At 45.6% G+C, this 26,500-nt stretch overlaps 4 protein-coding genes across 6 annotated transcripts in view; 1 reads left to right on the forward strand and 3 right to left on the reverse strand.

Annotated features, from left to right (window-relative positions):
* The window catches only part of LOC133135827 (protein mono-ADP-ribosyltransferase PARP12-like), a 9,972-nt gene extending 8,841 nt beyond the window's left edge, over nucleotides 1-1,131 (reverse strand). The window contains exon 1 of the mRNA XM_061253117.1: nucleotides 656-1,131. Within this exon, the coding sequence (XP_061109101.1) occupies nucleotides 656-987 (332 nt within the window). The 5' untranslated portion in view covers nucleotides 988-1,131. The remainder of the gene's footprint in view (nucleotides 1-655) is intronic.
* Nucleotides 1,132-2,545: 1,414 nt separating this feature from the next.
* LOC133134702 (protein mono-ADP-ribosyltransferase PARP12-like) lies at nucleotides 2,546-9,681 on the reverse strand. Of its 2 annotated transcripts, none has more exons than XM_061251009.1 (10): nucleotides 8,433-9,681; nucleotides 7,655-7,790; nucleotides 7,129-7,384; nucleotides 6,832-6,930; nucleotides 6,266-6,398; nucleotides 6,024-6,102; nucleotides 4,838-4,955; nucleotides 4,641-4,737; nucleotides 3,308-3,386; nucleotides 2,546-2,995 (listed from the first exon to the last, which is right to left on the reverse strand). In XM_061251009.1, the coding sequence occupies exons 1-9, from the start codon at nucleotides 8,756-8,758 to the stop codon at nucleotides 3,350-3,352; spliced, it is 1,281 nt and encodes a 426-aa protein (XP_061106993.1). In that variant the 5' UTR covers nucleotides 8,759-9,681; the 3' UTR covers nucleotides 2,546-2,995; nucleotides 3,308-3,349. The 2 variants fall into 2 exon arrangements, with proteins under 2 accessions (XP_061106993.1, XP_061106992.1); XM_061251008.1 differs by having other exon boundaries at nucleotides 5,934-6,102; nucleotides 8,433-9,676.
* Nucleotides 9,637-12,719, forward strand: kics2 (KICSTOR subunit 2). 2 transcript variants are annotated; one of them, XM_061251005.1, is made up of 5 exons: nucleotides 9,637-9,989; nucleotides 10,566-10,797; nucleotides 11,011-11,299; nucleotides 11,410-11,911; nucleotides 12,282-12,719. In XM_061251005.1, the coding sequence occupies exons 1-5, from the start codon at nucleotides 9,936-9,938 to the stop codon at nucleotides 12,594-12,596; spliced, it is 1,392 nt and encodes a 463-aa protein (XP_061106989.1). In that variant the 5' UTR covers nucleotides 9,637-9,935; the 3' UTR covers nucleotides 12,597-12,719. The 2 variants fall into 2 exon arrangements, with proteins under 2 accessions (XP_061106989.1, XP_061106990.1); XM_061251006.1 differs by having other exon boundaries at nucleotides 10,658-10,797.
* Nucleotides 12,720-16,527: 3,808 nt separating this feature from the next.
* Nucleotides 16,528-26,500, reverse strand: part of LOC133134704 (SLIT-ROBO Rho GTPase-activating protein 1-like) — a 62,441-nt gene continuing 52,468 nt past the window's right edge. Inside the window, exons 20-21 of the mRNA XM_061251011.1 lie at nucleotides 21,686-21,902; nucleotides 16,528-17,916 (exon numbers count right to left, since the gene is read on the reverse strand). Of these exons, the coding sequence (XP_061106995.1) occupies nucleotides 17,548-17,916; nucleotides 21,686-21,902 (586 nt within the window). The 3' untranslated portion in view covers nucleotides 16,528-17,547. The remainder of the gene's footprint in view (nucleotides 17,917-21,685; nucleotides 21,903-26,500) is intronic.

A 26,500-nucleotide genomic window follows, 5' to 3' on the forward strand; every position in this document is an offset into this window, starting at 1 on the left:
CTAGCTAGGGGATTTACTCCTTCCAAAATACGCTATCTATAGTCACTGTAAGCCAGGTATGATGCTACAACCCGGCGAAGCTATGTTGCCTACTCCACAGGATATCAGCTAATGTTAGCTCTAGCTGGATAGCGTTAAGGCAAATACATCTGCAAATTCACATTACTGAGGATAAACTAGCCAGTCTGGTGACATATCTATGAAATTAAACAGAATGTAAGGGTAGCCAACTCACTAACAGACCGCAATTTATGTTGTTACGTAAACGACAATGCTCAGTTATGACTATTGATCTCCCAAGCCCGCGACCAGACAATGGGATTTAACAGTTAGCGTTAGCTGGCTAGCTCTGCCTCTGGCGTAGCCTTCTGTTACGTTAGCTACATTATTATGCTCATTTTCCAGCAAGCCAAGTTTCCCTTTGCGTGTATGAACAATACTTCTCCTTGAAATGTTATATACATCGTAGCCTACATGTAAATTTTAATTACATGTAGCTAATTTCACTTTTCTGTTAAGAAACACAATGTGCCATAATATCTGCGAAGAAGGCGTAAATTACTGGACTGGCTAGATAATGAGCTAACAGCGTTAGCCAGTTAGCTAGCCAGGCAGGTTGGGTGCGTAGGCTACTTTTCTTTCGTTTGCGTCTTACCTTCCTTTCCCATATCTACAGTTTCCATAAACAAAATATTTGCACAGATGGAGCTCCTGGCAGTCGGAGCATTCGTATTTCGTGTAGTTCTTGCAGATCCGAAGGGATGTTTTTGCAACAATCATGTAGTCCGAACTCCACTCTTCAGAGGTCCTGTCGCTTGTGTTTTTCGCTACGGCAAACCGTGGACATTTTCTCACTATGTACCAGAAATCGTCCTCGGTGATCTCAAAACGCTGGAAAACCTTTCTGTGAAGTTGCAAAAAATCCATCGACCCTTTATTGCAACATAAAATACTAGTGGCATAATGAATTACACGGGCGTACGACATTTTTCCGGCGTTTCCTTGCCAGCGAGTGCCTTGTTAGGGGCAGGAACATTGGGGTTACACTGCAAACCGCCAGATGGCAGCCGAAGAACACATCCTGCCAGGCGACGGCCACTGACTGCTGACGACAAAGTGATTTTACTTCTTGTCACTAATCCACGCCCATAGCCGTGGGTTTGCCGGTGAAGTAAAACATAAATAATAACAACAAAAAAAGAAAAATGAAACTTAAATTTACATTCACATCTTATTCCGTGGTCTTAATAGTCGTCATTAGTGTCATGTACCCCATAGATATGTAAGCTATACGACGATGAACCCTATTAAAAAAAACAGCTCCAGCAAGGTTGTGAAACAGCTGGTAATTTCAAACTGGTCATAGTTGGATTTCACAGCAGGGAAGACAACAAACCAAGGCCTGTCACATAATTCAGAATCTGTACGTCCTGTCTTAAAGATTCGCATGCACATTCCATGAATGCCTTTACAGAAAAACGAAACTTAAGTTAAAAACACTCGTAAGCACAGCTCGTGATTCATGCTGCAGCTATCAGATGACGAAGTGCGTGCAACAGAACGAAATAATCCGTTTATTGAGTCAGTAAATGAATACAAAGAAATACGAGGTATGGCAATATGGAAACAAATGCTAATACAACAGCAAATTTTATTAATTCACATAATGTGGAAAACAGCCAACACGAATGACTATACTGATAAAAATGATTACCTTCTCATACTTTCATAACTAAAGTTGCTGCTACCTGCCCTTAATGCGAGAAAAAGGAAACTACATTTCCAGATTTTTTGTAAAAAATGTTAGCAATGTCACAATTTGTTTTCTAATAAAGTAGGCCTATAATGCTGTACATACAAGGAAAAAAAAATCATAATTAAATATTAAACAACAAAACCAGGCAGGGAATAAAACGTAAAGTACCCAAGTACTGTGTTTAGAGAAAGTGCAAGATTATTAATTCATTCAAAAAATTACATCTATTCATTTAGATTGTTGATTGATAAATAAAAAAGTTACATATTTTTTTCTTCAAAATTATATTAAATCATTACAAGTGTATAAAGATAAGTAGTATTAAGTTTCGTGTCAGTGTATAAGATACTCACACAAGGAAATCGTGATTTAATAAAGTGCATCCCCTATGGCCCAACAACATGAAAACATTACTGATAGTAATCAGCTGGAGCCTGGTGACAAAGATAAGCATAAAAGGAGGTTTCAGTGTCACATAGCCGAGGGTTAGGGTTAGGGAGGAGGTTTCAGTGTCACATAGCCGAGGGTTAGGGTTAGGGAGGAGGTTTCAGTGTCACATAGCCGAGGGTTAGGGTTAGGGAGGAGGTTTCAGTGTCACATAGCCGAGGGTTAGGGTTAGGGAGGAGGTTTCAGTGTCACATAGCCGAGGGTTAGGGTTAGGGAGGAGGTTTCAGTGTCACATAGCCGAGGGTTAGGGAGGAGGTTTCAGTGTCACATAGCCGAGGGTTAGGGTTAGGGAGGAGGTTTCAGTGTCACATAGCCGAGGGTTAGGGTTAGGGAGGAGGTTTCAGTGTCACATAGCCGAGGGTTAGGGTTAGGGAGGAGGTTTCAGTGTCACATAGCCGAGGGTTAGGGTTAGGGAGGAGGTTTCAGTGTCACATAGCCGAGGGTTAGGGTTAGGGAGGAGGTTTCAGTGTCACATAGCCGAGGGTTAGGGTTAGGGAGGAGGTTTCAGTGTCACATAGCCGAGGGTTAGGGTTAGGGAGGAGGTTTCAGTGTCACATAGCCGAGGGTTAGGGTTAGGGAGGAGGTTTCAGTGTCACATAGCCGAGGGTTAGGGTTAGGGAGGAGGTTTCAGTGTCACATAGCCGAGGGTTAGGGTTAGGGAGGAGGTTTCAGTGTCACATAGCCGAGGGTTAGGGTTAGGGAGGAGGTTTCAGAGCCCTTCCCAGAGCCACAGGCCGAGGCTGAGAACATGCTGCCGGAATCCTGGGGCAGCCTTCAATCCACAGAACTCAGCTGAAAATAAAAAGGCACATGAATCCCAGCAAAGTGCACCAATCACTACAGTGAACACAGTAACAGCACAAAAAGAAAATAGAAGAGAACATTTACAGATGTAGGGAGTAGAAAAGCAAAATGAGCACTATATTGCGGTGTGGTAGAGGAAGTGGATTTGTGAACTGAACGATATCAGTAAAGTTCTTTACGGATTTTAAAAGTAATGTAATAGCTGGATACTCATTGATTTCCTGAAGTGACTGGGCTGAAGTGATGGGGTTAGGGTTAGGCTGAAATGGAGGTGAGCCTAGCTGTGGTGTGCAGCCCTACCTTGCAAAGAGAATCTTGTTTTAGAGTCAGGCAGATTCCCGGTCAAACAGTAGAGCAGCTGGAGGCCTCTTCAGTCTCTCTGTCAGGGACACAACACACAGAGGAACTTACAACGAAGTGCAGATCAAACACAAGTACAAGTGCGAAGAGGACCTGAGAGGACAGTACAGTTCCAAGTCCCAGTGTAAACATACAGATAATCAGAACCCTTGAAGAATACAATCAACTTCCAAACTAGCATACCACAGTTGGCAGCTAGAATACCCTGAGTACAACAATATAATAGCTAATACAAAAAAACAAAAAAAAAAAAAAACAAGAATATCTATACAAGTAACAATATCTATACAATCTATACATAAGTGCCATTACAGTCTATGGCATATATAAGGCTAATCATGGTGGTGAGTTAGGGAGGGAAAGGTGTAGCCTGAAGAGATGAGTCTTCAGTCTGCGCTTGAAAGAGGTCAGAGACTCTGTCGTTCTGACATCCACCTGGAGGTCATTCCACCACCGTGGGACCAGGACAGACAACAGTCGTAAGCGTGAAGTGCAGGTGTGGCGAGGGGGAGGCGCCAGACGGCACAAAGTGGCAGAACGGAGGGGTCTTGCTGGTGTATAGGTCTTGATAAGTGATTGAATATATACAGGGGCTGATCCCTTAACTGCCTGGTATACGAGCACCAAAGTTTTAAATTTGATGCGAGCAGGCAGCCAGTGGAGGTTGCTGAACAGGAGTGGAGTAGGTTGTGAGAAAGGGTCGGATTCTCCGGATGTTGTACAGGAAGAACCTGCACGCCCGGGTCATCATAGCGATGTTCTCGGCGGGAAATCACCATTAATGGTGGAAGGGACTACTGCACCACACCCACCCTGCACAAACACAGCACGTCCACAGTGGCAGCAGTGTGGTATAGCACCTCTACAGTGGCAGCAGTGTGGTATAGCACCTCCACAGTGGCAGCAGTGTGGTATAGCACCTCCACAGTGGAAGCAGTGCGGTATAGCACTTCTACAGTGGCAGCAGTGTGGTATAGCACCTCCACAGTGGCAGCAGTGTGGTATAGCACCTCCACAGTGGAAGCAGTGCGGTCTAGCACATCCACAGTGGAAGCAGTGTGGTATAGCACCTCCACAGAGGAAGCAGTGTGGTATAGCACCTCCACAGTGGCAGCAGTGTGGTATAGCACCTCCACAGTGGCAGCAGTGTGGTATAGCACCTCCACAGTGGAAGCAGTGTGGTATAGCACCTCCACAGTGGAAGCAGTGCCCCAGTAGAGCCATAATACTGGAGTAACAGGCTGTGAAATGAAGGAATATAAAGATGACGTACCTCTCCAAAGTTTTCTTCACCTGGAGCGCAGAGAGGAAGCAGGGCCTCCTACGAACCTCTTGTCTTGTTTGGAGCTCGATGCTCACCTCATACATTCCTGGAACAGGGTAAATGGAAGAGATGTCAGCTTTCCCCAGAACGAAGGACACTGAAAACCGACAGACCTCCAGGAAGACTGGAAGAGGCAGCATCCATACCTTTAAAACTGAGCACATAACGCTGACCCCCCTTGCTGAGCAGAATATCCCCGTCAATGTCGTCTTGAAAAGCAACTTCCAGTTTTTTAGAAGTGATGGAACATGTCCCTCCATTGGCCTACAGAGACAACAGATCAAACCTCTGAGCATCTATGCAACACTGACTCCAATCTGAGCAGCATCTACGCAACACTGTGTAGTGGTTAAGGTACATGACTATAGCGTAGTGGTTAAGGTACATGACTGCGACCTGCAAGGTAGCCATGATGAGATCTGTACAGCTGTTGGGCCCTTGAACAAGACCCTTAACCCCACATTGTTTCAGGGGGGATTGTCTCTTGCTTAGTCTAATCAACTGTAAGTTACTTCGGATAAAAGTGTCAGCCAAATAACATGGAATGTTTATTTGGAATGATTTTGTGAATGCCAGATTAAATAGATGTAATTTTATCATCATTTTTCACACATTTACATTTCAATATGTCCCCTATATACCCACAGCAAGTATAATTAGCAGGTATCAGGAACTATCAGTGGGTTCTGATTCAACAGTGATTCTGGGAAGCTCTGTGTTGACCATACATGTGGACTTGTACTTTAACCCTTTAAAATTGAGACCATTTTAAAAGAACAAAATTAATCTTTTTGGTTGAGTGTGTAAGGGTAATTTTCTTAACTGATTCTTAATTGACAATGTGTGTTAGCATGAAGACAATCATGTGATTAAAAATTAAAATTATTTTTAATCCTCATTCCTATTAGTTTCTGAATTAAGTGCTTACTATAAGTCTTTCTCTGTCTCTCTCCCAGCAGACAGACAGCCTTTGACCTTAATGTCTCTGCTTCTCTGAGAAGCACATTCTGGTCTTACAGCAAGGTCAACAAGGGGTATTCAGAAAAAAAAGTCTTACTATGTCTGATTAAAATCAGAAAGCCAGTAAGCTTTCTCACTTTCTATTATTTATTGGCAAATAAATTGTTTTTAATGGGACTTCATCAAACTCTGCTCACCTGTGAAATGTTAAAAAGGGCATTTTTCCCAAACAAGTGTTTATAATATATAATTATGATATATAACTGCAGCATTTGGTTTGACCTCATGTTGGTACTGGATCCACTGTCCTTGGTCAGTCCTCCAGTACCACAGCCAATTGGTGGTGAGGATGAAGTCTGCAGGTTTGGTTACCGAGGAAACCGTGGACAAGCGTCGGACTTTTGCTGAGCCACACATCATGGTGCAGAAGTTCACAGGAAGCTGGTCCAGGCTGAAGACACATCATAACATGCAGAAAAAACAAGTATTAAACCGAACTAGTAACATCCAGTTCTTTCACATCATAGTCCAAATGTCATAAATAACTAAAGGATCTGGTACAAAAAATGCTTTCATTGTTTTGATAGCCCCATTGTGAATGGTCAAATACACACCTGGTGTTATTTTCGGGGTTGCAGTAAGCCTTCTCAATATCCTCATTGTTGGGAAGGTCTGTCCAGGTAGAGCCCTCCTGGATCAACACCTGCCATTTGTACGGCAGATGGAAGTGGATGTTGTTACACTTCTCTGGAGGAAAACAGAAATGGCACAGGAGGTAAACATGGCTGGGAGTTCTGTGCCAGACCGCACACAGGAGCGGGACACAAATCTAGGACATGTCAAGCTGCCTAGGGCACAGGCCACTGCTCTGACTGCTTTCACTGAGTGTCTCTGAGCAGCAGTGTCTCTTTCTCTTACAGTTCAGCCAGCTGAAGCAGGCACCCAGGCCCTGTTTGCTTCTACATAATCCAATGCATGCTTCTTCTACATAACCCAATGCATGCTTCTTCTACATAACCCAATGCATGCTTCTTCTACATAACCCAATGCATGCTTCTTCTACATAACCCAATGCATGCTTCTTCTACATAGCCTTGACCAATGTGTCAGTTTCTGCATCATACAATCCTCACTTTCTCTGCCTGTAAAAAACTTAAGGGAGATTAAGCAGGGCTGCTACCATCGTAGGTACACTCGCTGCGAATGAAGAAGAGGCAGATTGAGTTTCGGTCTGCGTCTCTCCTGGTCCTGGTCTTCTTTGACAGCCGGCGGGACAGCTCTACAGCCACCATGGGGGGGGGGGGAGAACAGAGAATTATCAGCGGAAAATAAAACTTAATTTTTCAACTTTACTGCAGCACTGAGAATCACAACTGATTTCCACTGAGTGAATCAAACAACAACATGTTTCAGGAAAATTCCCAGTTGGAATTGTTTTGCATGCTGTGGGCTCTCTGAGACAGCAGGATGGTCTTACTCTGTGGTGTCTCCATGCTGCTGGAGATCAGGTAGCGGTTCCTGTAGATCCTGAACAGGAAGCTTCTGTTCTCTGGACTGACTCCTCTACCACTCAGGATTTTCATGGCTTTGGGGTCAAACTTGTGGACTCGCAGGCAGCCGTCAGCCCGACAGGCACCCAGCAGGAAGTCCCTGCAGATGTGCAGGTTGGTGCATTCACCCTTGAACTGGCAGGCCCCGTGCAGCCCATCGGCCCTGTTGTAGTGCACGCACACCTGCAGCCGCAGAAAAACACTTCTATTAGTGTCCATGTCTGTGTATTTCACCAAGCAAGGTTACTGCTGAGTAAAACCTGGAACCCTTATAAAACTGGAACATGGACTGAAATAAAAAGAATGATTCCAGGTTTTATTAGGAGAACTTTAGTGAAAATGTTTGAAATGTATCCATCAAAGTAGTTGGAGAACCCTACACTGGAGAGTTTTAGCTGCTGTGATTTGTGTTGGGAGAATGAGGACAGCTCAGATTGGGAGGTGCTGCATCACCTCTGGCAGCAGATAGGGGTCGTTCTGCAGCAGCAGGAGGAGCAGCTCGGATGGCTCCAGGTTCTGTAGGCCCAGCCTCATCAGAACCGCCGCGTTATGCTCAGTGTCCAGTTCATGACAGTTCCTACATTTATTTCTAAGGAGAGAAATTAAACTGTCATTATACTGTCAGTTTGTGTGTTATGAAGCTAATAACTAAACCACCAAACACTTACAACAGAAATAAATAAAAAAAACTACAGAGAAAGCAGAAACAAATGCAGAGATTGCAGAAAAACTGTTCATTGTACATACATCGTAACGTGTCCCTGTCCAAAGTAATTAAACACAGAAGGAAAGCAGGGTCATGACTGGCAGGCAGGCGCAGCGTGGGTGGGTCATGCCATGCATTTTCATTTGGCTTTGGATGAGAGGTTCTAACCAGAAAAACCAAGAAATTCTTGTTCCCCTTTAGCCTGCATAAACACACATGCTGACATAATAGGACAAGTGCCTGTTGTTTAACCAGCAGCTCTTTTGAGAAAAAATACATTTCACATACATTTTAAGATGTATTTCATCTTGTCAAAATGTTTAACAATTGGCCGTTTCATATGTTCAATATGCCTAATGCATTTACAATGTATGTAAAATATATTTCTAAAAAAGTATATATTTCAAAATGCAATGCTAATACTTTTAGGCTGCTAGACTTTATTGTGAAATTAGTGTGAATGTGATATCAGTAGCCTAAATTCACTTCACAAAGTTCCAGATTTAACGCATATTATCCACTCACCTGTACCTGCAGTCACCACACACAAAATACCTGCACAGGTGCAGATTTCCGCAGTTCCGATGACAGTTTCCTGGGAGACTTTGGCAAACACGCAGCGAAGTCTTAGCGACAACGACGCTGTCCGGACGAACGGAACAACCTGTCTTCCCTTTGCCATCAACGATTACAAACCTATTCTTTTCAGTAAGGACACCGAAGAGCATCTCGTCCGGATCTTTGCATATCGGGCTTATCATCTGACACAACTGTCCATAGTCTAAACATCCCTGGTTTTTACAGAGGTTCTTCGTAATGAAGTGAGAGACGAGGTCCGACATGTCACCCATAGTGAACGAAGCAGGTACTAGCTACACACTGACTAGTTTCCATTCTGTCAGATTTTATTATTAGACTCGGAGGTTTCGGAGGAAAGGAAACCGAAACGATGCGATGTCACCAATTTTTTTTTTGTTACCATGAGGAATAGCCAATCGATTCTGTTTACATTCTGAGCATATGTCCATGCAAGCAAAATGTGGCAACACATTTCTACGTCAGGCACTGTTCGCAGTAATGAGAAACGCGCAACACAGGCACTGCTTGTGTGGAAAGTGCTGATAATCTTATCTGAGATCAGTGTCGTCCCTGGCCAAAATATACACTCAGTGAGCACTTTATTTCACTTATTTTTTTAGACTTATTAAATATTCTGCTGCTATAGCCAATCCACTTTGGCGCGTTGTATGTTCAGAGATGCTCTTCTGTACACCACTGTTGTAATGCGTGGTTATTTGAGTTATTGTCACCTTCCTGTCAACTGGCCTTTCTCCTCTGACCTCTCTCATTAAGAACGAATTTATGCTTACAATAAATTGTTGAAAATAACAAATGCTGTCTTATTAAAAGTAACTTCAGCCTGAAATAAATTAATCAGAGAGTGTGTTCATCAAAATTTATACATATACATATATATCAATTAACAAAAAAAAAGTATTACTAATAAAAGTACATTTAACCTGAAATAATACTGTAAAATCCAATACTCGAGCCATACAGAGTCAGTCTGATCATGTCCGAAACCGCTAACTCGCCTATTATTTGATACCGTACATGTTATATACTCAATAGTAAACAAGCAGGCTACGCTATTTCGGTTGGGTGAGCAGCTAATTATTAGAATCAGGTGTGGCGAATTGGTGTGGAAATGAAAACCTACGGGTCGGTGGCTTTACCGGGAATAGGGTTGGGCAGCCCTGGCGTAGATACCGGAAATGTGTCGCTTATTTCAGAGGAAAGTAAACAGAAACAATGTAGTGCGGCAGTTCAACCTCTGCTGTCTGCAGCGCGTGCAGTCGTTTCCGTCCTTAATTTGCATGAACTATTTTAAAATGGAAGTCTACATACAGTTCAGTAAAATCACGTTTTTTTAAAGCCATCGTAACATAACTCGCTAATACCTGTCCAGCCTATTTAATCCCCCGCAAGAGAAGAGCACAATCCTGACTCATAATTGTCGTTTTCAGAATGCACAGTATAGCTATGGTAAAACTGAATGAAAAATACACGTCTGAAGGCGAGGTAAGTAACCCAAAAAAAAGCCGTGGGTGCATTTTAAGGCTGGGTTCACTTGCTTTGTAACGGCAACAATTCAAAAATACCACACGGTGACGCTGCAAGACTTTCTGAAATATGCTGGTTAGCGTTACAGGAATTGCGCTAACATTTTTGTCCAGTCTGTGATTCCCTACTGTTGTCAAGGAAGGAAACCCAGTCTGGAGATCCTCAGTACTAGCGCAATGAGCTAACAGCTAGGCTATACTCGTTTGAAGATGCTCAGTGCAAGTATTTACCAAACGGTAGCGACATGAAATATATTTTGTGCCAAGAAATTCAATTCAAGTGTTATCTTGTTTAAGTGGCTAAAGATACCGTTGCTGGCTTGATAGCTAGCTAACTAGCTAACGTTAGTTCGTCTATGGCTATCACGGGTACTGAATAAGACGTTTTAAACAGTAAGAGCCTTAGCAAACCGGTTAGGAAGCCCTATTAATGAGGTGGTGTGCAGGTGACTGTTGTTCAGACAGCCAGTTACGCATTTTAGTTGCACATCCAATAGACTGATAAAGGTTATCTTTATGGTTGATGATGACGGAGGCGACGCGTGACGAAGAGCTGCGTCCAGTGCCGAAGGAGAGGGCGATTCTGGAAAGCTACTTCACGCAGCTGGGGATATTCTCCTTCGACAGGGCGAAGGACTACGTGGAGAAAGAGAAGGACAACAGCAAGAGCGCAGGGGCGATATGGGCCGCTCTCCTGGCCGCCCTCGCTCATCTCGCCGCTGCAGAGAAAGCCTACCACAACATGACTTTCTTGGGGCAAAAAATTGGTAGGCCAGGGGCATATTCCCCATAGACAATCAAGTTAAGTTGCACAGCCACGAAGACGTTATCCAACTTACTATCCAACTAAGATGTCAATTAATACAGTTGGGTATTTACTAAAGTTCAGTGTTATATTAGTAATCGATTGGTCAACAGATTTAGGTCGAGTCATGTATTGGTCATTGATTGGCTGATGCTTGTTTGCCCCTCCCCTGCAGGCGGCCAGTCGTTTTTCAGTCGGAAGGACTCGATCCGGACCCTGTACACCTCTCTGTACAACGAGCTGAAGAAGGTGGTGACCACAGGCCGTAATGCGGCTGGCGGCACTGCACCCTACCTGGAGGACCTGCTGTCTCATCTGGCTGAGCAGCTGTGCCACTTCATCCAGGCGCGCATGGAGGTGGCCGACTTCTACGAGAAGATGCACTCGCTGGGCGGGCAGAAGGCCGTCAGCTCCGAGGAGCTGGTGAGCGCGCTGGAGTCCGTGGCGCACAAGTACAGCTCCCGGTGAGTGAGTGAACGGCAGGGCGGCTGTAGTAGCCCACGGGTTTAAACTGTTGTGTTTGTGTGAGATTTGGGGTCCCCCAGGTTGTGTGAGATTTCCCCCCCCCCCCCAGGTTCCACCACCCCATCCTCAGCGGGCTGGAGAGCAGCTTCCAGGTGGAGCTGGACGTGCTGACGCAGCTGCTGCGCAGTCAGGCTCAGATCTCCGAGTGGCAGTTCCTGCCGTCGCTGCTGAACCTGCACGCCGCGCAGTCCAAGCTGCAGAGCTGGGGCCTGGGGTTCGAGAGGCAGCGCGAGACCCGTAAGCACCTGTGGGGGGGGCAGGTGCAGCGCGCGGTGCAGCCCCCCCACCTGTTCCTGTGGCTGCGGCGGCTGCTGGCCTCGCTGCTGGCCAAGTTCAGCCTGTACTTCCACGAGGCGCTGCTGCGCCAGAGCTCTCTGTCCGACATGAAGGCGCTCACCGCCAAGACCTCTCCCGACTACCTGGGCCGGATCTCCGCCTTCATCCGCAAGCACGACGCCCTCAACGTGTCGCTCATCTTCGACAACCGCGGCTCCGAGAGCTTCCAGGGGCACGGGTACCACCACCCGCACTCCTACCGTGAGGCCCCCAAGGTACGACCGGCAAGCACGGTCACCGCGCCTGGCTCACCTCAGTCAGATTCAATTCAATTATGTTTGTGACCCAGAATGTCAGTAAATTACATTATTTAATTTGTCCTTCGGTTGAAGAGAGATTTTTATAATTCCTCATGCAAGAGCCTTCTCTGTCACTCCTGATTCAGGTGCAATTCTGCAGTGGAAATATCCAAACTGACACTGATATAATTGAATGAGTCATATTGGCTCAGCAGTAGTTGTCAGTCAGGCGCAGCATGCCGTTTCTGCAGTGTGAGAGACTCAGGCCTGTGCCAGAGAGCTCCGCACGTCCTGCGGAGACCAAAATCTGACACTGAGCCCTAACCCCCCTCCCTCCCCCCCCCAGGGTGTAGATCAGTTCCCTGCCGTGGTGTCGTTGCCTAGCGACCGGCCACTCACGCACTGGCCCAACGTTATCATGATCATGAGCGACCGTGCGGCCGACCTCAACTCGCTGGACAAGGTGGTGCACTTCTACGACGACAAGGTGCAGAGCACGTACTACCTGAGCCGGCCTGAGCCCCACTTCACCATCATCACCATCTTCGACTCCCGCAAGTCGGAGAAGGACTCCCACATCGTCTCCTTCCTGCAGGACATCTGCTGCTCGCTGCGCAACTCCAAACCCTTCACCTCCCTCAAACCCGGCTCCAAGGGTTGAGGGTCCGCTTCTCCCTGATTAATCCTCCAGGGTTCATTGTCAGACCCTACGTTTGGAGTTGGTCTATGATGAGAGTACTGAGTGCAGCTGTCCAATAATAAAGCCAAATACTTAAGACTTAAATGGTCATTAGTGTGTTTTTAACTGGATAATTAAAGTGTATAGCTTGGCTGGAGCAAAATCCAGGGATGTCTGTGGCACTCCAGGACTGGAGTCACCTGACTTCAGATCATGAGGGAAATGAGGGTTTGAAGCAGTGCTGGGGCAGCTTGTGGGAGAAGCTTCAGTGCGGGTGTCTTAATATACAGGAGAGAATGAGTCATAAGTTAGCTGGTCATAGGAATGTTTCATCATGTTACACTGAGTCCGGTCGCCAAATCACGGTCCTCAAAGGCCGAGAACCACTGGGTTACCTGAGTGATGCATCAGTACCCAGAAGAAAAGAAAACAAGGACTGGATTTGGACTTGAGGGCCAGAGTTGATTTCTGCTGTGAAACCATGAATTAAATTCATTGCTTAAAATGTGAAGTTTATCACCTCACAGAAGTGTTATAATGTTAGTGTACGGCAGTTAATTACGAGCATGTAAGTTCACCTGGTTTCTTTGTTTGGCTGGATGAACTGCGTATTCTGCCTGGGACAGCACAAATTTTAACGGGTCCAAGAATTGGCTAATTATGCTGTGAAATCTCATGGATCACAGGTGTGTTTAACAGACAAGTTTACGCTAATGAGCCTTGAGAGGTGTAGAGGGTCTGTAGAAGGACCTGTATAAAAATACCCTTCTCCGTCACAGTAGTCCAATAGAGCTTCCTGTTGGCAGATTGATTAATGCTGATTAATGCTTTACATGAGCACTGACTTCTGCTACTCTGTAAAGCCCTATAAAAATACAAATAAACTGAACTGACCAACATTCCCTGCATCTATTCATCACACTCCTATCAGCCCTGCCCCACTTGACTGCAGTGTTCACTGAGTTATGCTGTAATACGGGTTATATTTAGCATCTTTTCTCACTTTGGTTTGGCTTTCTGCAAAACTGGAACACGCTTTTACTGTGAGACAGAAGAGCCCAGGGTACCGTTGGCTATGACATGGAGGTCTGTGCGACCCTCCAAGGATATGCCTCCCCAGACCATCACTGACCCATCGCCAAACCGCTCATGCTGGATGATGTTACAGGCAGCATAACGTTCACCATGGCGTCTCCAGACTCTTTCACACCTGTCACATGCGCTTCATGTGAACCTGCTCTCACCTGTGAAGAGAACAGGGCACCAATGCCAGACCTGCCTATTCTGGTGGTCTCTCGCGAATGCCAATCGAGCTGCACGGTGCTGGGCTGTGAGCACAGGTCCCACTAGAGGACGTCGGGCCCTCATGCCGAGTCTGTTCCTGACAGTTTGGTCAGAAACATGCACACCAGTAGCCTGCTGGAGGTCATTTTGTAGGGCTCCTCCTGTTCCTTCTCGCACAAAGGAGCAGATACCGGTCCTGCTGCTGGGTTGATGCCCTTCTATGTCCCAGTCCAGCTCTCCTTGTGTAATGACCGGTCTCCTGGTATCTCCTCCATGCTCTTGAGACTGTGCTGGGAGACACAGAAAACCTTCTTGCGACCGCACGTATGGATATGCCATCCTGGAGGAGCTGGAATATCTGTACAACCTGATTGGGCTGTAGGTACCGCCTCATGCTACCAGTAGTGACAAGCAGAACACAAAACTAGAGAAGAATCAGTCAGGAAGGATAAGGCGAGAGCAATTGTCTGTGGCCACCACATGCAAAACCATTACCATTTTGGGGGTTGTCTTGTCTTGCTCTTGCACCTGTTGTCACTTTCATTTGCACCAAAGCAGGTGAAATTGATTCACAATAACTTGTGCTTCCTAAATGGACAGATTGATATCCCTGAAGTTTAACTGACTTGGTGTTACACTGTGATGATTAAGTGTTCCCTTAATTTTTTTTGAGCAGTGTATTTTATACTGCAGATACCTAGGTGTCATTAACCAAAATACACAAGTTCTTCAGTATCGGTCAAACTTATTTTTTAGACCACTGTTGCAATGTGTGGTTATTTGCATTACTGTCATCTTCCTGTCCTCTGACCTCTCACATTAACAAAACGTGGAACAAAACTATAGATATAAACACCCGATTTAGAAGGTTACAGCACAGACACAATAAGGTTATACAGAGTTACTCCGATTTCAGTGGATGGGTTTAAGCTGGCCAGTCGGCCCAGCTCCGGTTCAGCCCCGGTTCAGCTCCGGTTCAGCTCCGGTTCAGCTCCGGTTCAGCTCCGGTTCAGCCCCGGTTCAGCTCCGGTTCAGCCCCGGTTCAGCCCCGGTTCAGCTCCGGTTCAGCTCCGGTTCAGCCCCGGTTCAGCCCCGGTTCAGCTCCGGTTCAGCTCCGGTTCAGCTCCGGTTCAGCTCCTCAGTATCACTCATTTCACGGCATCAACGTTGAGAGATCTGCTCAACGTTTGCCTTGTGAATATAAAGTAAGAAAAAGTCTTTACTCCTGACTTGCCCCTGTCCAATCTGCTCTGGTTTGGGTTGTGTGGGTTCTCGGCACCCACACCAGGTCTCTGAAGGAAGGATGACTGGATAAGACCTTCATTCAGAACCCTGCTGTACCCTGGTACTCAAAGCCCACTCATGTCAGACAATCATTTCCTTTATTAGAATCACTGAAGAGGAACAGCCTTGCCACCTCCACATGCCAAACATACAGGCCTGTACATAAGTGCAATATCACCGGATTAACTCAATTTTCTTAAAACAAATGTTCCATAATTCCATCTATCTGCAGACTGCGGTCTTGATCATAACCCAAAGGAGGGGGGTGGGGGTAATCACAAAGGTACAGAGCAGTTTGAGGTTCATCATAAAAAAATAAAATAAAATAAATTCAAAGGCACTTTTCCCACATGTACATCCTACAGATATACAGTGACAATAAAGTTAACAGTGGAAAGGCAAAGGAACAGTGGTGTAGAGAGTACACTACATCCTTGGGTTCAGATCAGTTCAGTTTCAAACTTCCAACTTCAGAAAGCACCCTAAATGCATTTATTTGTGAAACAAGAGAGACACTTTTTAGAATGAGGGAATGAAAGAACGAGAGAGAAATTGCTTATTATAAATGTATCGATCAAGTTTCACCTCAAACACCCTTCCTCCATAACCTCTCTCCTCTGTTACCGCCAGGGCTGGATGCTGTGAGCGCGTGAGTGCATGATCCCAGGGCCTTCTCTCCAGCCTTCAGTTGTTATAGCTCGGGTTACAGTACAGGCTGACAGTGGAGCCGCCAGGCTAGCACACACACACACCATTCATAATTGTACTGCTATATTGCCCAATGGGTTTATCTTTATGGATAGGTACATTTAGCACGATAAGGAGTCTTTTGGCGAGGAAAGACAGATGGAGAAACAGTCGGAGAAACACTGAAACAGACAGAGAAACAATCGTAGACGGTGAAATAGATGGAGAAACAGATGGAGAAACGTCTGAGTAACAGATGGAGAAACACTGAAACAGTCGGAGAGTCCATGGCTATGCAGCGCAATGCCTTTCTTGGCGCAGAAGCTGAGGAATGTTCCGTTAGGTGGGTCATCTCTACGGCAACACCAAAAGCTGGAACCTGGAGAGTTATTGAGAGGGTGGCTTGGGATTTGGTGTTAGATACGATATTAGATGAAGCTGAGCCTGCTCGATCAGCTTCATTTCTGCACCGAGGGTGTTGACGAAGAGATGGCACTGTACTTGGCAGTAGCGGTGTTTTTGACCAGGGCTGAAGTGCACCTCTAAGAAACAGCTGATGCATGCACGCACGCACACACACGCACGCACGCACGCACGCACGCACGCACGCACGCGCGCGCGCACGCGCGCACGCACACACACATGCACACACGCACGCACACACACGCACGCACACACATGCACACACGCACGCACGCACACACGCGCACACACACGCACGCATGCACGTGTGCACATGCGCACACACACGCACGCACGCGCACACACATCCAAGAATGAACAAAATATTTCATGGAATTATTAATAAACGTGCTCTCCAAGTAGCTACATTCCATGACTGTTGAAACTATTCTGCTAATCTTGCAGAAAAAAAACCTGTCCCCATTTTTAACTGATAATAAAAAGAGGAACACGTGCTATACATTTTGGCAGAGCTGAAATGAGCGAGCTCTTCCGTGCGTGTGGGCGAGTGCATTGAAAAGGCTTTGGAGCACTGAACCCTTTTCCCCTTTTCACTTTCTCTCCAAGTGGTGATGGAGAATATAGCAGCTTTCCAAAGTGTCCATTTCAAGTTCCTCACTGAGTAAATGCCTATATTCATGTGACAGGCCTAATATCACTTAACTACACCTACTTACTTCAGCTGATACTGATAAAAGCAAACATTCTCCACAGTTCTGAGGGGTAATCTAACAACAAAAAGCTCTTGTCCTTGTTAATGTAGAACTCCATTCACTGAATCCAAACATTTACAGGAAGTCTTTATCAAGAAAAAATCTTTACAATCTAACTGTGTTGCACATTTAAACATTTGAAGTTACACTATTTACGCTATATCAGTGCCTCAGTGGCTGCCTTTTTTTGATCTAAGATATACCAACTACTCTCTGGGAATCCTGTACTGAAACAGGGCTATAGTAACATCCCTATGGTTCAGCTACAGGAACAGCAGCAGGTTAGTTCCTGGCTTCCAAGTGGCTATAACTGCAGAGACACTGAAAGTATACACACCCATCTTACGTCAATACATTAACAATCATGAATTACTTTAATATCCCTCCTACCCCAACCAACATATTATTGAGAATCTTCTCATGAACATGGATAATATGTTGCGATGCAAATGCTCTCCTGTTTACAGTCTCTGTCACATGCCCGTGTGGCCAGAGGGGGGCGCTCACATTGTGCAGGACTTGTCCAGGGGGTCTTGGGGTGGGGGGGCGGGGGGCTGGGCGGAGCCAGTTTTGGGCAGCAGCAGTGGCTTGGGGCGCAGGCTGGGGGTTTGGAGTTGCAGCCCCAAACGTGGGGCCAGTAGGGGTTGGAGTTGCAGCCCCATACGTGGGGCCAGTAGGGGTTTGAAGCTGCTGATGTTGTCGGGGGAGGGGGTGTTGGAGTGGGCGTTGCCACGGTGACGAGCAGGAAGCAGGAGGGGGCTGGCCTTCTGAGGCTCCAGTGTGTCTAACACCACGTCTGGAGCGTGACTGGCCGAGCTCTGCCTCTCCAGCTCACGCAACTCAGTCAGAGCATTCATCGTCTCCTCGATGTCCTACAGAGAGAGAGACATTGACCCAATACAGAGAGAGAGAGAGACATTGACCCAATACAGAGAGAGAGAGAGAGAGAGAGAGAGAGAGAGAGAGAGAGACATTGACCCGAGAGAGAGAGAGAGAGAGAGAGAGAGAGAGAGAGAGAGAGAGAGAGAGAGAGAGAGTATATCTTGGTATGGTGTAAAGGGGAACACAAAGACTGCATCTCACCAATCAAAAAAGGGAAAAACCACATGTGGATTAAAATTGACACAAGTATATTAGAAAACAACAGGGATGTTTATCTATGTGCAGTTTATATCCCACCTTCTAATTCCCCCTACTATGTGGAGGAGGACTTTAAGGAACTCCAAAAAGAAATAAGCCATTTCCAGACTGTAGGTTCTATCCTAATATGTGGTGATCTAAATGCCAGAACTGGTAGAGAGCCAGATTTCATTGACATGGAGGGAAGCAGACATATATTTGGACAAAACCCTTTGTACCAGACCTACATAACCACACAGAGACAAAGTTATGACAGTGTGGTAAACAAAAGCGGCAAGCAGGTACTCCAGATGTGCAAGGGCCTGGGTCTATACATTGTTAACGGCAGGATCAGAGGGGACTCTCTGGGTAGATTCACTTACTGCTCTGTGCTAGGTAGTAGCGTGGTGGACTATTCCATTACTGACATAGAACCAGGATATATCAATGCATTTGTAGTCTTGCCACAACTTCCTATATCAGACCACAGCCAAACAATTTTGTATTTGAAAAAGTCAGTGACACACACTGAAAAACCCAACCTTTTTCCTCTCCCGAGGACATACAGATGGTCAGAACACAGCAATAATGATTATACTTCAGCATTATGCTGTGATGAAATTCATTACATGGTGGATACATTTCTGACCACACAATATCAGCCTAATAGAAAAGACATGAATTTGGCCACACATGATTTGAACAACATATTTATACAATTGGCAAAAAAATCTAAACTAAAAATATCAAGAAATAGAAAAACAAGCACAAAGCAAAAAGAGAAATGGTTTGACAGAGAATGTGCTTCATCAAAAAAGAACTTAAGAAAGCTGTCAAACAAAAAACATAGAAACCCCAATGACCAAGTGGGACGCCTCGAATACTTTCAGGCTCTAAAACAATATAAAAAACAACTCAATGTGAAAAAATCACAATATATGGAGAGTGAACTAACCAAAATTGAAAAGGCTGTAAATCAAAATTCCTTCTGGCAGCTATGGAAAAAAATGAATACAACTCCCCAAACAGAGACTAGTCCAATTAAAAACGGCAATATCTGGAAAAAATACTTTGAAGATCTTTATAAGAATCCAGAGAGCCAAGGTTTAACTTCTAATCAGACCTTAACCATTGAAAAACTAAAAATATTGGAAACCACAATAAAAGATAATCAATGTGCTCTTGACTATCTCATTAGCATTCAAGAACTACAACAAAAACTCAAAGCTCTAAAAAAATGGAAAGGCCTGTGGAATTGACAGCATCAATTCAGAAATGCTGAAACACAGCAGTCCTAAACTTCAATTTGCTATCCTAAAGCTCTTCAACCTAGTGCTGAAAACTGGAAGCTTCCCTGTGATATGGAATAAAGGTCTCATAACTCCCATTTTTAAAAGCGGAGACAAACTTGACCCCAGCAATTACAGAGGGATCTGTGTTAATAGTAACCTTGGAAAGGTCTTCTGTAGCATATTAAATTCTAGATTATCGACATACCTAATTGAACGCAATGCACTATCAAAAAGTCAGATCGGCTTCTTACCCAAACACCAAACATCAGACCACATTTACACTCTACACACACTTATTAAGAATCATGTCCACACAAAAGACAAAGGAAAGATATTTGCCTGCTTTGTAGATCTAAAAAAGGCTTTTGATTCAATTTGGCACAATGGATTACTTTTTCAACTCCTTCAAAGCGGCATAGGTGGAAAAGTATATGACCTAATTAAATCCAAATATTCTGAAAATGAATGCTCTGTGAAAATTGGAAACAGCAAGACAGAGTATTTCAATCAAGGGAGAGGAGTTCATCAGGGCTGCAGCCTCTCTCCCACCCTATTCAATATTTACATCAACAAACTGGCCACTACACTCGAACAATCTCCGAGTCCTGGACTAGAATTACAAGGAAAAGAAATCAAGTTCCTCATGTATGCAGATGATCTAGTCTTGGTATCTCCTACAGAACAAGGGTTACAACAGAACCTATCACTGCTCGAGAACTACTGTCAAAATTGGGCAATGGCCATTAACCTGGAAAAAACCAAGATTATGGTGTTCCAAAAAAAGGCCAGATCACAGGGATCCCGATACCGGTTTACTCTGGGGGAGACCACATTGCAGCACACTATGGAGTACAATTATCTAGGCATAATAATCAGTGCTTCTGGCAGGTTTGACAGAGCTATAAATGCATTGGCAGATAAAGCATGCAGGGCCTACTATAGCATCAGAAGATCACTGAACAAATTCCATCCAACAATTAAAATTTGGCTTAAAATTTTCAGATGTGTAATTGAACCCATTCTTCTCTATGGGAGTGAGGTGTGGGGCCCATTACTTAACCAGAAACCTGCATCTTGGGACAAAACTCCCATAGAAAAACTTCATCTTGAATTCTGTAAAGACATCCTTAAGGTCCATAGAAATAACCCAAACAATTCCCTCTGTCCCTCCCCATGATCAAAAGGGCTATTAACTTCCAGGCTCATCTAGCCCAGGCTGATCCTGAATCATACCAGCACAGAGCATTCATGAGTAACTGCCTCCGCCCCGAGACAGACCCCCTGAAACATATAAAAGAAACATACCATCTTCAAAACAACATCCTCCATACTCTTTCAAAAACACAACTAAAAATAATAGATAACAAAAACAAAAATGAATACATTGAAATTTGGCTGACTGAAATAAACAACTCCAACAAATTAGAATGTTATTGGTCATTGAATAGAAAATATACCTTAGCACAGTACCTTGTTAATATAAAAAACCCCAAACAGAGACGCACCTTAACAATGTACAGACTCAGTGACCATAGCCTGGAAATAGAGACGGGACGCCATAGGAAGGAATGGAAGCCCAGAGAGGAGAGAACATGTAAACACTGTGGATCCGGAGAAATAGAAACTGAATCTCACTTTCTCCTCTCCTGCCCCATATATGCTTTCCTAGGGAAAGTTAAAACCAGCATCACATCATATGACAGCAAAACATATGATGAACGATTAAGCATATGTCTGGGAGAAGCACCAGAACTTATAGAGTTGTCTGCACAATATGTGAGCGCTTGCCACAAGCTAAGAGAAAAGAAAATTAACACTGTAACACTGTAACATAGTCCCATAATCCGTTCACCTATGTATAATATAATTAACATAATAACCTCTCACCATCACTTACTAAATATACGTTGTTGTTGTTGTTTTTATTTTTATTTAGCTGTTGTTGTTGATGGTTGATGTTGCTGTTTGACCACTTTTTCTTTATTTATTTATTTATTTATTTATTTATTTTTCATTATTTATGTATTTATTGTAACAATTATTGTATATTGTACCGCTTTGGCAACAACGGTTTATTACCATTCATGCCAATAAAGCCATTTGAATTTGAATTTGAATTATTGAGAGAGAGAGAGAGAGAGAGAGAGAGAGAGAGCCATTAACCCGATATTCAGAGAGAGAGAGAGAGAGACAGAGGGGTATAGAGGGAGGGGGAGGAAGATGAGATGACCTGTGTGATGGCCTCAGGGGGGGGGCGCAGGGGGGGGCTGTCGGTTTTTCGCAGCGACTCGTGGCGGCCAATGTGGGGGGGCCTCTCAGGGCTGTCAATCACAGCCAGGCCCCTCCCACGCAGCAGGTCCCGCGGGCTGTACTCCCCCCCCACGGGTGATCCCGCCGTCTCCATGGCGATGGGCCGGCGAGAGGGGGGGTCTGAACGCTTCCTGCATCTGCGAGAGAGAGAGAGAGAGAGAGAGAGAGAGAGAGAGAGAGAGAGAGAGAGAGAGAGAGAGAGAGAGGGGGAGAGAGAGAGAGAGAGAGAGAGAGAGAGAGAGGAGAGAGTGGAGTACCCGGAGAAACCCACAGTCCGCAGGGCATGGGCATGTACTGGCCCGCTCTGCTGAATCTTATTCCTCCTGGCCACCCACACTGCAAGCTTGGCCTGGCCAAACCAAACATCCGTATCTGTGTGGAAAACTGAACCCTGAGAGGCTGAAACACGCCCAGCATCCCACACAATTCCCTTAATTCCCCAAACAATCATTGGCACTGAAAAAATTAGATCAAAATGTGAGCAACCGTCTCCATTTTTAAGTGGAAAGGGCAGCCCCAATTTCTTCCCCACCCTCTACATATAAAAACATCCACCTGCTGGCCGGCACGCATCCACACAAACACCTCCACCCACCTGCTGGCCTGCAAACCTTAACACACACCCTGTCAGCTCCATCAAGTGGCAAAACCTTCAAACATAACTAACCCTGACCCTAACCCTGACCCTAACCCTGACCCCTAACCCTGACCCTTCACAACCCCCCATACCTTGCAGCCTTGCCCACCTCCTCAAACCACCCCAGGCTTATGGAGTCAGACCTGCCACCCATCCACTGCACCCAGCTGTTCTGGCACCGCCCTCTCCCCCCACTCCGCCCTCTTATATCCTTGCTGTGAACTGTGAACATATCCGTCTGTGAACATTGTTCATGTAAATATTTGGTAGATTTTTTGAAGTGAAGACGATCTTAAAAGGTAGCTAGGTCTTGCAAGAACCTGCTTTTACGCAGAAGCCATTTTACTTTCAGTCCACTGAGCGGGGTGCCAGTGAGAAAGCTGTGTGCAACAGGCCCTACATGTTTACTACTGATGTTCTGGTGAAGCGACTCTCTCACGCTTTATGGAATCTCACAAACCCAGTGCTGCAGGTGACAGTAACTGAGGTGAATATGAAAACACGACATTATTCAGCACACAGCGCCTGCATGTGCACTCAGCAGGCTCAGCGCTGTGGAATGCAGGCATTCTGGAAACAGACAGAATGACAGAAAAACAGATCCCCATCTGCCCATCTGAAAAGGGGAAGATTTTCAAGGGCTTCCATTACTACAAGAAAACAACCTCTCACCCGTGAGTCTGTGCCTTTAACATGGAAAAGAGCTGTGCCAGGGTTAAGGGCCTGGAGTGTGAAACTATCTGCAGTACACTCAGTGAACACCAGGGGGAGCCCAGTCCCCAGGCCTGATCATGAGCTAAAATAAACCCGCTCATTCATGTTTGAGGCGTTTCCCCACGTAGTACCAAAGATTGAATATATTTATTAGAAAAACGGGTTATAATACCCTAAATAATAATAATAGAAATAATAATAATAATAATAATAATAATAATAATAATAACAACAAATGATCAGAGAATGAAAACGACACAGCTGGGAGAAATGCACATGGAGAGGAGATGGGCAGAAAGGGAAGCAGGGGGTGTTGGGTAATGCTGGTTTAGCAGCGGGGGGGGGGGGGGGGGGTCTCTCCCAGACTGCAAGGATTCTGCGGTGTGTGTGTTCGATGTGTACTCTTTTTGAGAACACGCGGCTCGTTCTACAGTGAAGTGCGTTTTACAAACAGGACCATAAACACGTGTCCATGTCTGCAGACGACATAACGCAGGCAGTAAAAACAGATAACTCTCTCGCATCCTGCAGGGCTTCTGCACAACACAGCCGGGCTGCAGATAGAGGTCACACCCTCCATCACAGAGGGAGGGAGGGAGGGAGGGAGGGAAGGAGAGAGACGAAAAAACACAGCTAAAGGACACACAGCTAAACTCACCAAAATGTAGCTAAATACAGCCAATCACGGTTAAATCCAGTTAAACAGGGCATACACGCCAAACTCGGCCAGATGCAGCTAAATAAACAAACATGTAATCCAAGCTGGGAGGCGACCTGCTGCCTGGGAAACCAACCCAGAGAGACTCCTAACCCCAACCCTAAACCCAACCAGATCTCAGCCCCTGTTCAAATCCCCCATTACCACCTCCCAGACTGTCACTTCCAGTATGAATTTACCCAGCAGGCTGCAGGAAAGGGTGAGGGTGGCTCTGAGACTCTGAAACGCTATGTTTGCAGCTGGGGGTGTGTTACAGAATCTCCCCGTTTTAATGTGTGAAATAACAATTCTGGGACAGTTCTGAGGCACACCTGGGTAAAATAATCAAGCTTCCATACACCAGTAACATCCTGCAGATCACTGACTGTTTTAAACATCTGCTTTCACAAAACATCCGGAACCAACCTCATCTGGCTCATGACTACAGGTTAGGGTTAATGAGTAGGATGTAGTGTAGGGTTAGGGTTAGTGAGTATAGTGTTGAGTTAGGGTTAGTGAGTAGGGTGTAGTGTGAGGTTAGGGTTAATGATTATAGTGTTGAGTTAGGGTTAGTGAGTATAGTGAGGTTAGGGTTAGTGATTATAGTGTTGAGTTAGGGTTAGTGAGTATAGAGTTAAGTTAGGGTCAGTGAGTAGGGTGCAGTGTAAGGTTAGGGTTAGTGATTATAGTGTTGAGTTAGAGTTAGTGAGTATAGAGTTGAGTTAGGGTTAGTGAGTAGAGTGTAGTGTAAGGTTAGGGTTAGTGATTATAGTGTTCAGTTAGGGTTAGTGAGTAGGGTGTAGTATAAGGTTAGGGTTAGTGAGGTTGGGTGGGTTAGGGTTAGTGAGTAGGGTGTAGTGTAGGGTTAGGGTTAATGAGGTTGGATAGTGTAGTGTAGGGTTAGGGTTAGTGAGGTTTGGTAGTGTGGTGTTGGGGTTAGGGTTAGTGAGGTTGGGTAGTGTAGTGTTGGGTTAGGGTTAGTGAGGTTGGGTAGTATAGTGTTGGGTTAGGGTTAGTGAGGTTGGGTAGTGTAGTGTAGTGTAGTGTAGGGTTAGGGTTAGTGAGGTTGGGTAGTGTAGTGTTGGGTTAGGGTTAGTGAGGTTGGGTAGTGTGGTGTAGGGTTAGTGAGGTTGGATAGTGTAGTGTAGGGTTAGGGTTAGTGAGGTTGGATAGTGTAGTGTAGGGTTAGGGTTAGTGAGGTTGGGTAGTGTAGTGTTGGGTTAGGGTTGGGGTTGGGGTTAGGGTTGCACTTTGTTGTACGTCGCTCTGGATAAGAGCGTCTGCCAAATGCCAATAATGTAATGTAATGTAATGTTAGTGAGGTTGGGTAGTGTGGTGTTGGGGTTAGGGTTAGTGAGGTTGGGTAGTATAGTGTTGGGTTAGGGTTAGTGAGGTTGGGTAGTGTAGTGTTGGGTTAGGGTTAGTGAGGTTGGGTAGTGTAGTGTTGGGGTTAGGGTTAGTGAGGTTGGGTAGTGTAGTGTTGGGTTAGGGTTAGTGAGGTTGGATAGTGTAGTGTAGGGTTAGGGTTAGTGAGGTTGGGTAGTGTAGTGTTGGGTTAGGGTTAGTGAGGTTGGGTAGTGTGGTGTAGGGTTAGTGAGGTTGGATAGTGTAGTGTAGGGTTAGGGTTAGTGAGGTTGGATAGTGTAGTGTAGGGTTAGGGTTAGTGAGGTTGGGTAGTGTAGTGTTGGGTTAGGGTTAGTGAGGTTGGGTAGTGTGGTGTTGGGGTTAGGGTTAGTGAGGTTGGGTAGTATAGTGTTGGGTTAGGGTTAGTGAGGTTGGGTAGTATAGTGTTGGGTTAGGGTTAGTGAGGTTGGGTAGTGTAGTGTTGGGGAACTGATCAACAAGCCCTTCACGCTGCTTCCCTGGCTCTTTGCCTTCATGCTCAGAGTGTCTGAGACACTGTCTCACGCCGCGTCCCTGAGAGACAGACATGTCCAAGAAAAGAATGTTTCTTTTCAAACGTTCAGGAATCTGTTGAGATTTTTTAGTTAAAATCTTACAATATTTCAAAACGCCTCTAAACAAATGACCCTGGTCTGACCCCATGCCCACCCTTGACCGGTCAAATAAAGACCAAACACATGGTTCCCACAGATGGCCCGTTGCAGTGGGGACAGCTTACACCATTGCACTACAGAGCCATTCCACTTTGTAATGTTACTCTGAAGAACACTGGAATGTTTTTGTTTTTACTAAAAGTGAGTTTTGCCTCCAACAATTCACCAGCCACAGCTGGCCAGGGCCCTTAAACACCCCAGAGCTCCTCCTCACAGCGCTCCTCCTCACACAGCGCTCCTCCTCACACAGAGCTCCTCCTCACACAGTGCTCCTCCTCACACAGAGCTCCTCCTCACATAGAGCTCCTCCTCACAGCGCTCCTCCTCACACAGAGCTCCTCCTCACACAGAGCTCCTCCTCACACAGCGCTCCTCCACACAGCGTTCCTCCTCACACAGAGCTCCTCCTAACAGTGCTCCTCCACACAGCGTTCCTCCTCACACAGAGCTTCTCCTAACAGTGCTCCTCCTCACACAGAGCTCCTCCTCACAGAGCTCCTCCTCACACAGCGCTCCTCCTCACACAGAGCTCCTCCACACAGCGCTCCTCCTCACACAGAGCTCCTCCACACACCGCTCCTCCTCACACAGAGCTCCTCCTCACAGCGCTCCTCCCCACACAGCGCTCCT

This window comes from Conger conger, chromosome 8, assembly GCF_963514075.1.
Source record: "Conger conger chromosome 8, fConCon1.1, whole genome shotgun sequence".
Taxonomy (NCBI): Eukaryota; Metazoa; Chordata; class Actinopteri; order Anguilliformes; family Congridae; genus Conger; species Conger conger.

Excerpts from the sequence above, each read along its gene's own strand:
- LOC133134702 (XM_061251008.1), bottom strand. The coding sequence starts at position 8,758 with ATGGGTGACATGTCGGACCTCGTCTCTCACTTCATTACGAAGAACCTC. Across the intron at positions 7,791-8,432 it reads TGTGGTGACTGCAGGTACAG|AAATAAATGTAGGAACTGTC; the intron begins GTGAGTGGATAA and ends TTCTCTCCTTAG. Across the intron at positions 4,956-5,933 it reads GGATCCAGTACCAACATGAG|GCCAATGGAGGGACATGTTC; the intron begins GTCAAACCAAAT and ends TTGTCTCTGTAG.
- kics2 (XM_061251005.1), top strand. The coding sequence starts at position 9,936 with ATGCACAGTATAGCTATGGTAAAACTGAATGAAAAATACACGTCTGAA. Across the intron at positions 10,798-11,010 it reads TTTCTTGGGGCAAAAAATTG|GCGGCCAGTCGTTTTTCAGT; the intron begins GTAGGCCAGGGG and ends CCTCCCCTGCAG. Across the intron at positions 11,300-11,409 it reads GCGCACAAGTACAGCTCCCG|GTTCCACCACCCCATCCTCA; the intron begins GTGAGTGAGTGA and ends CCCCCCCCCCAG.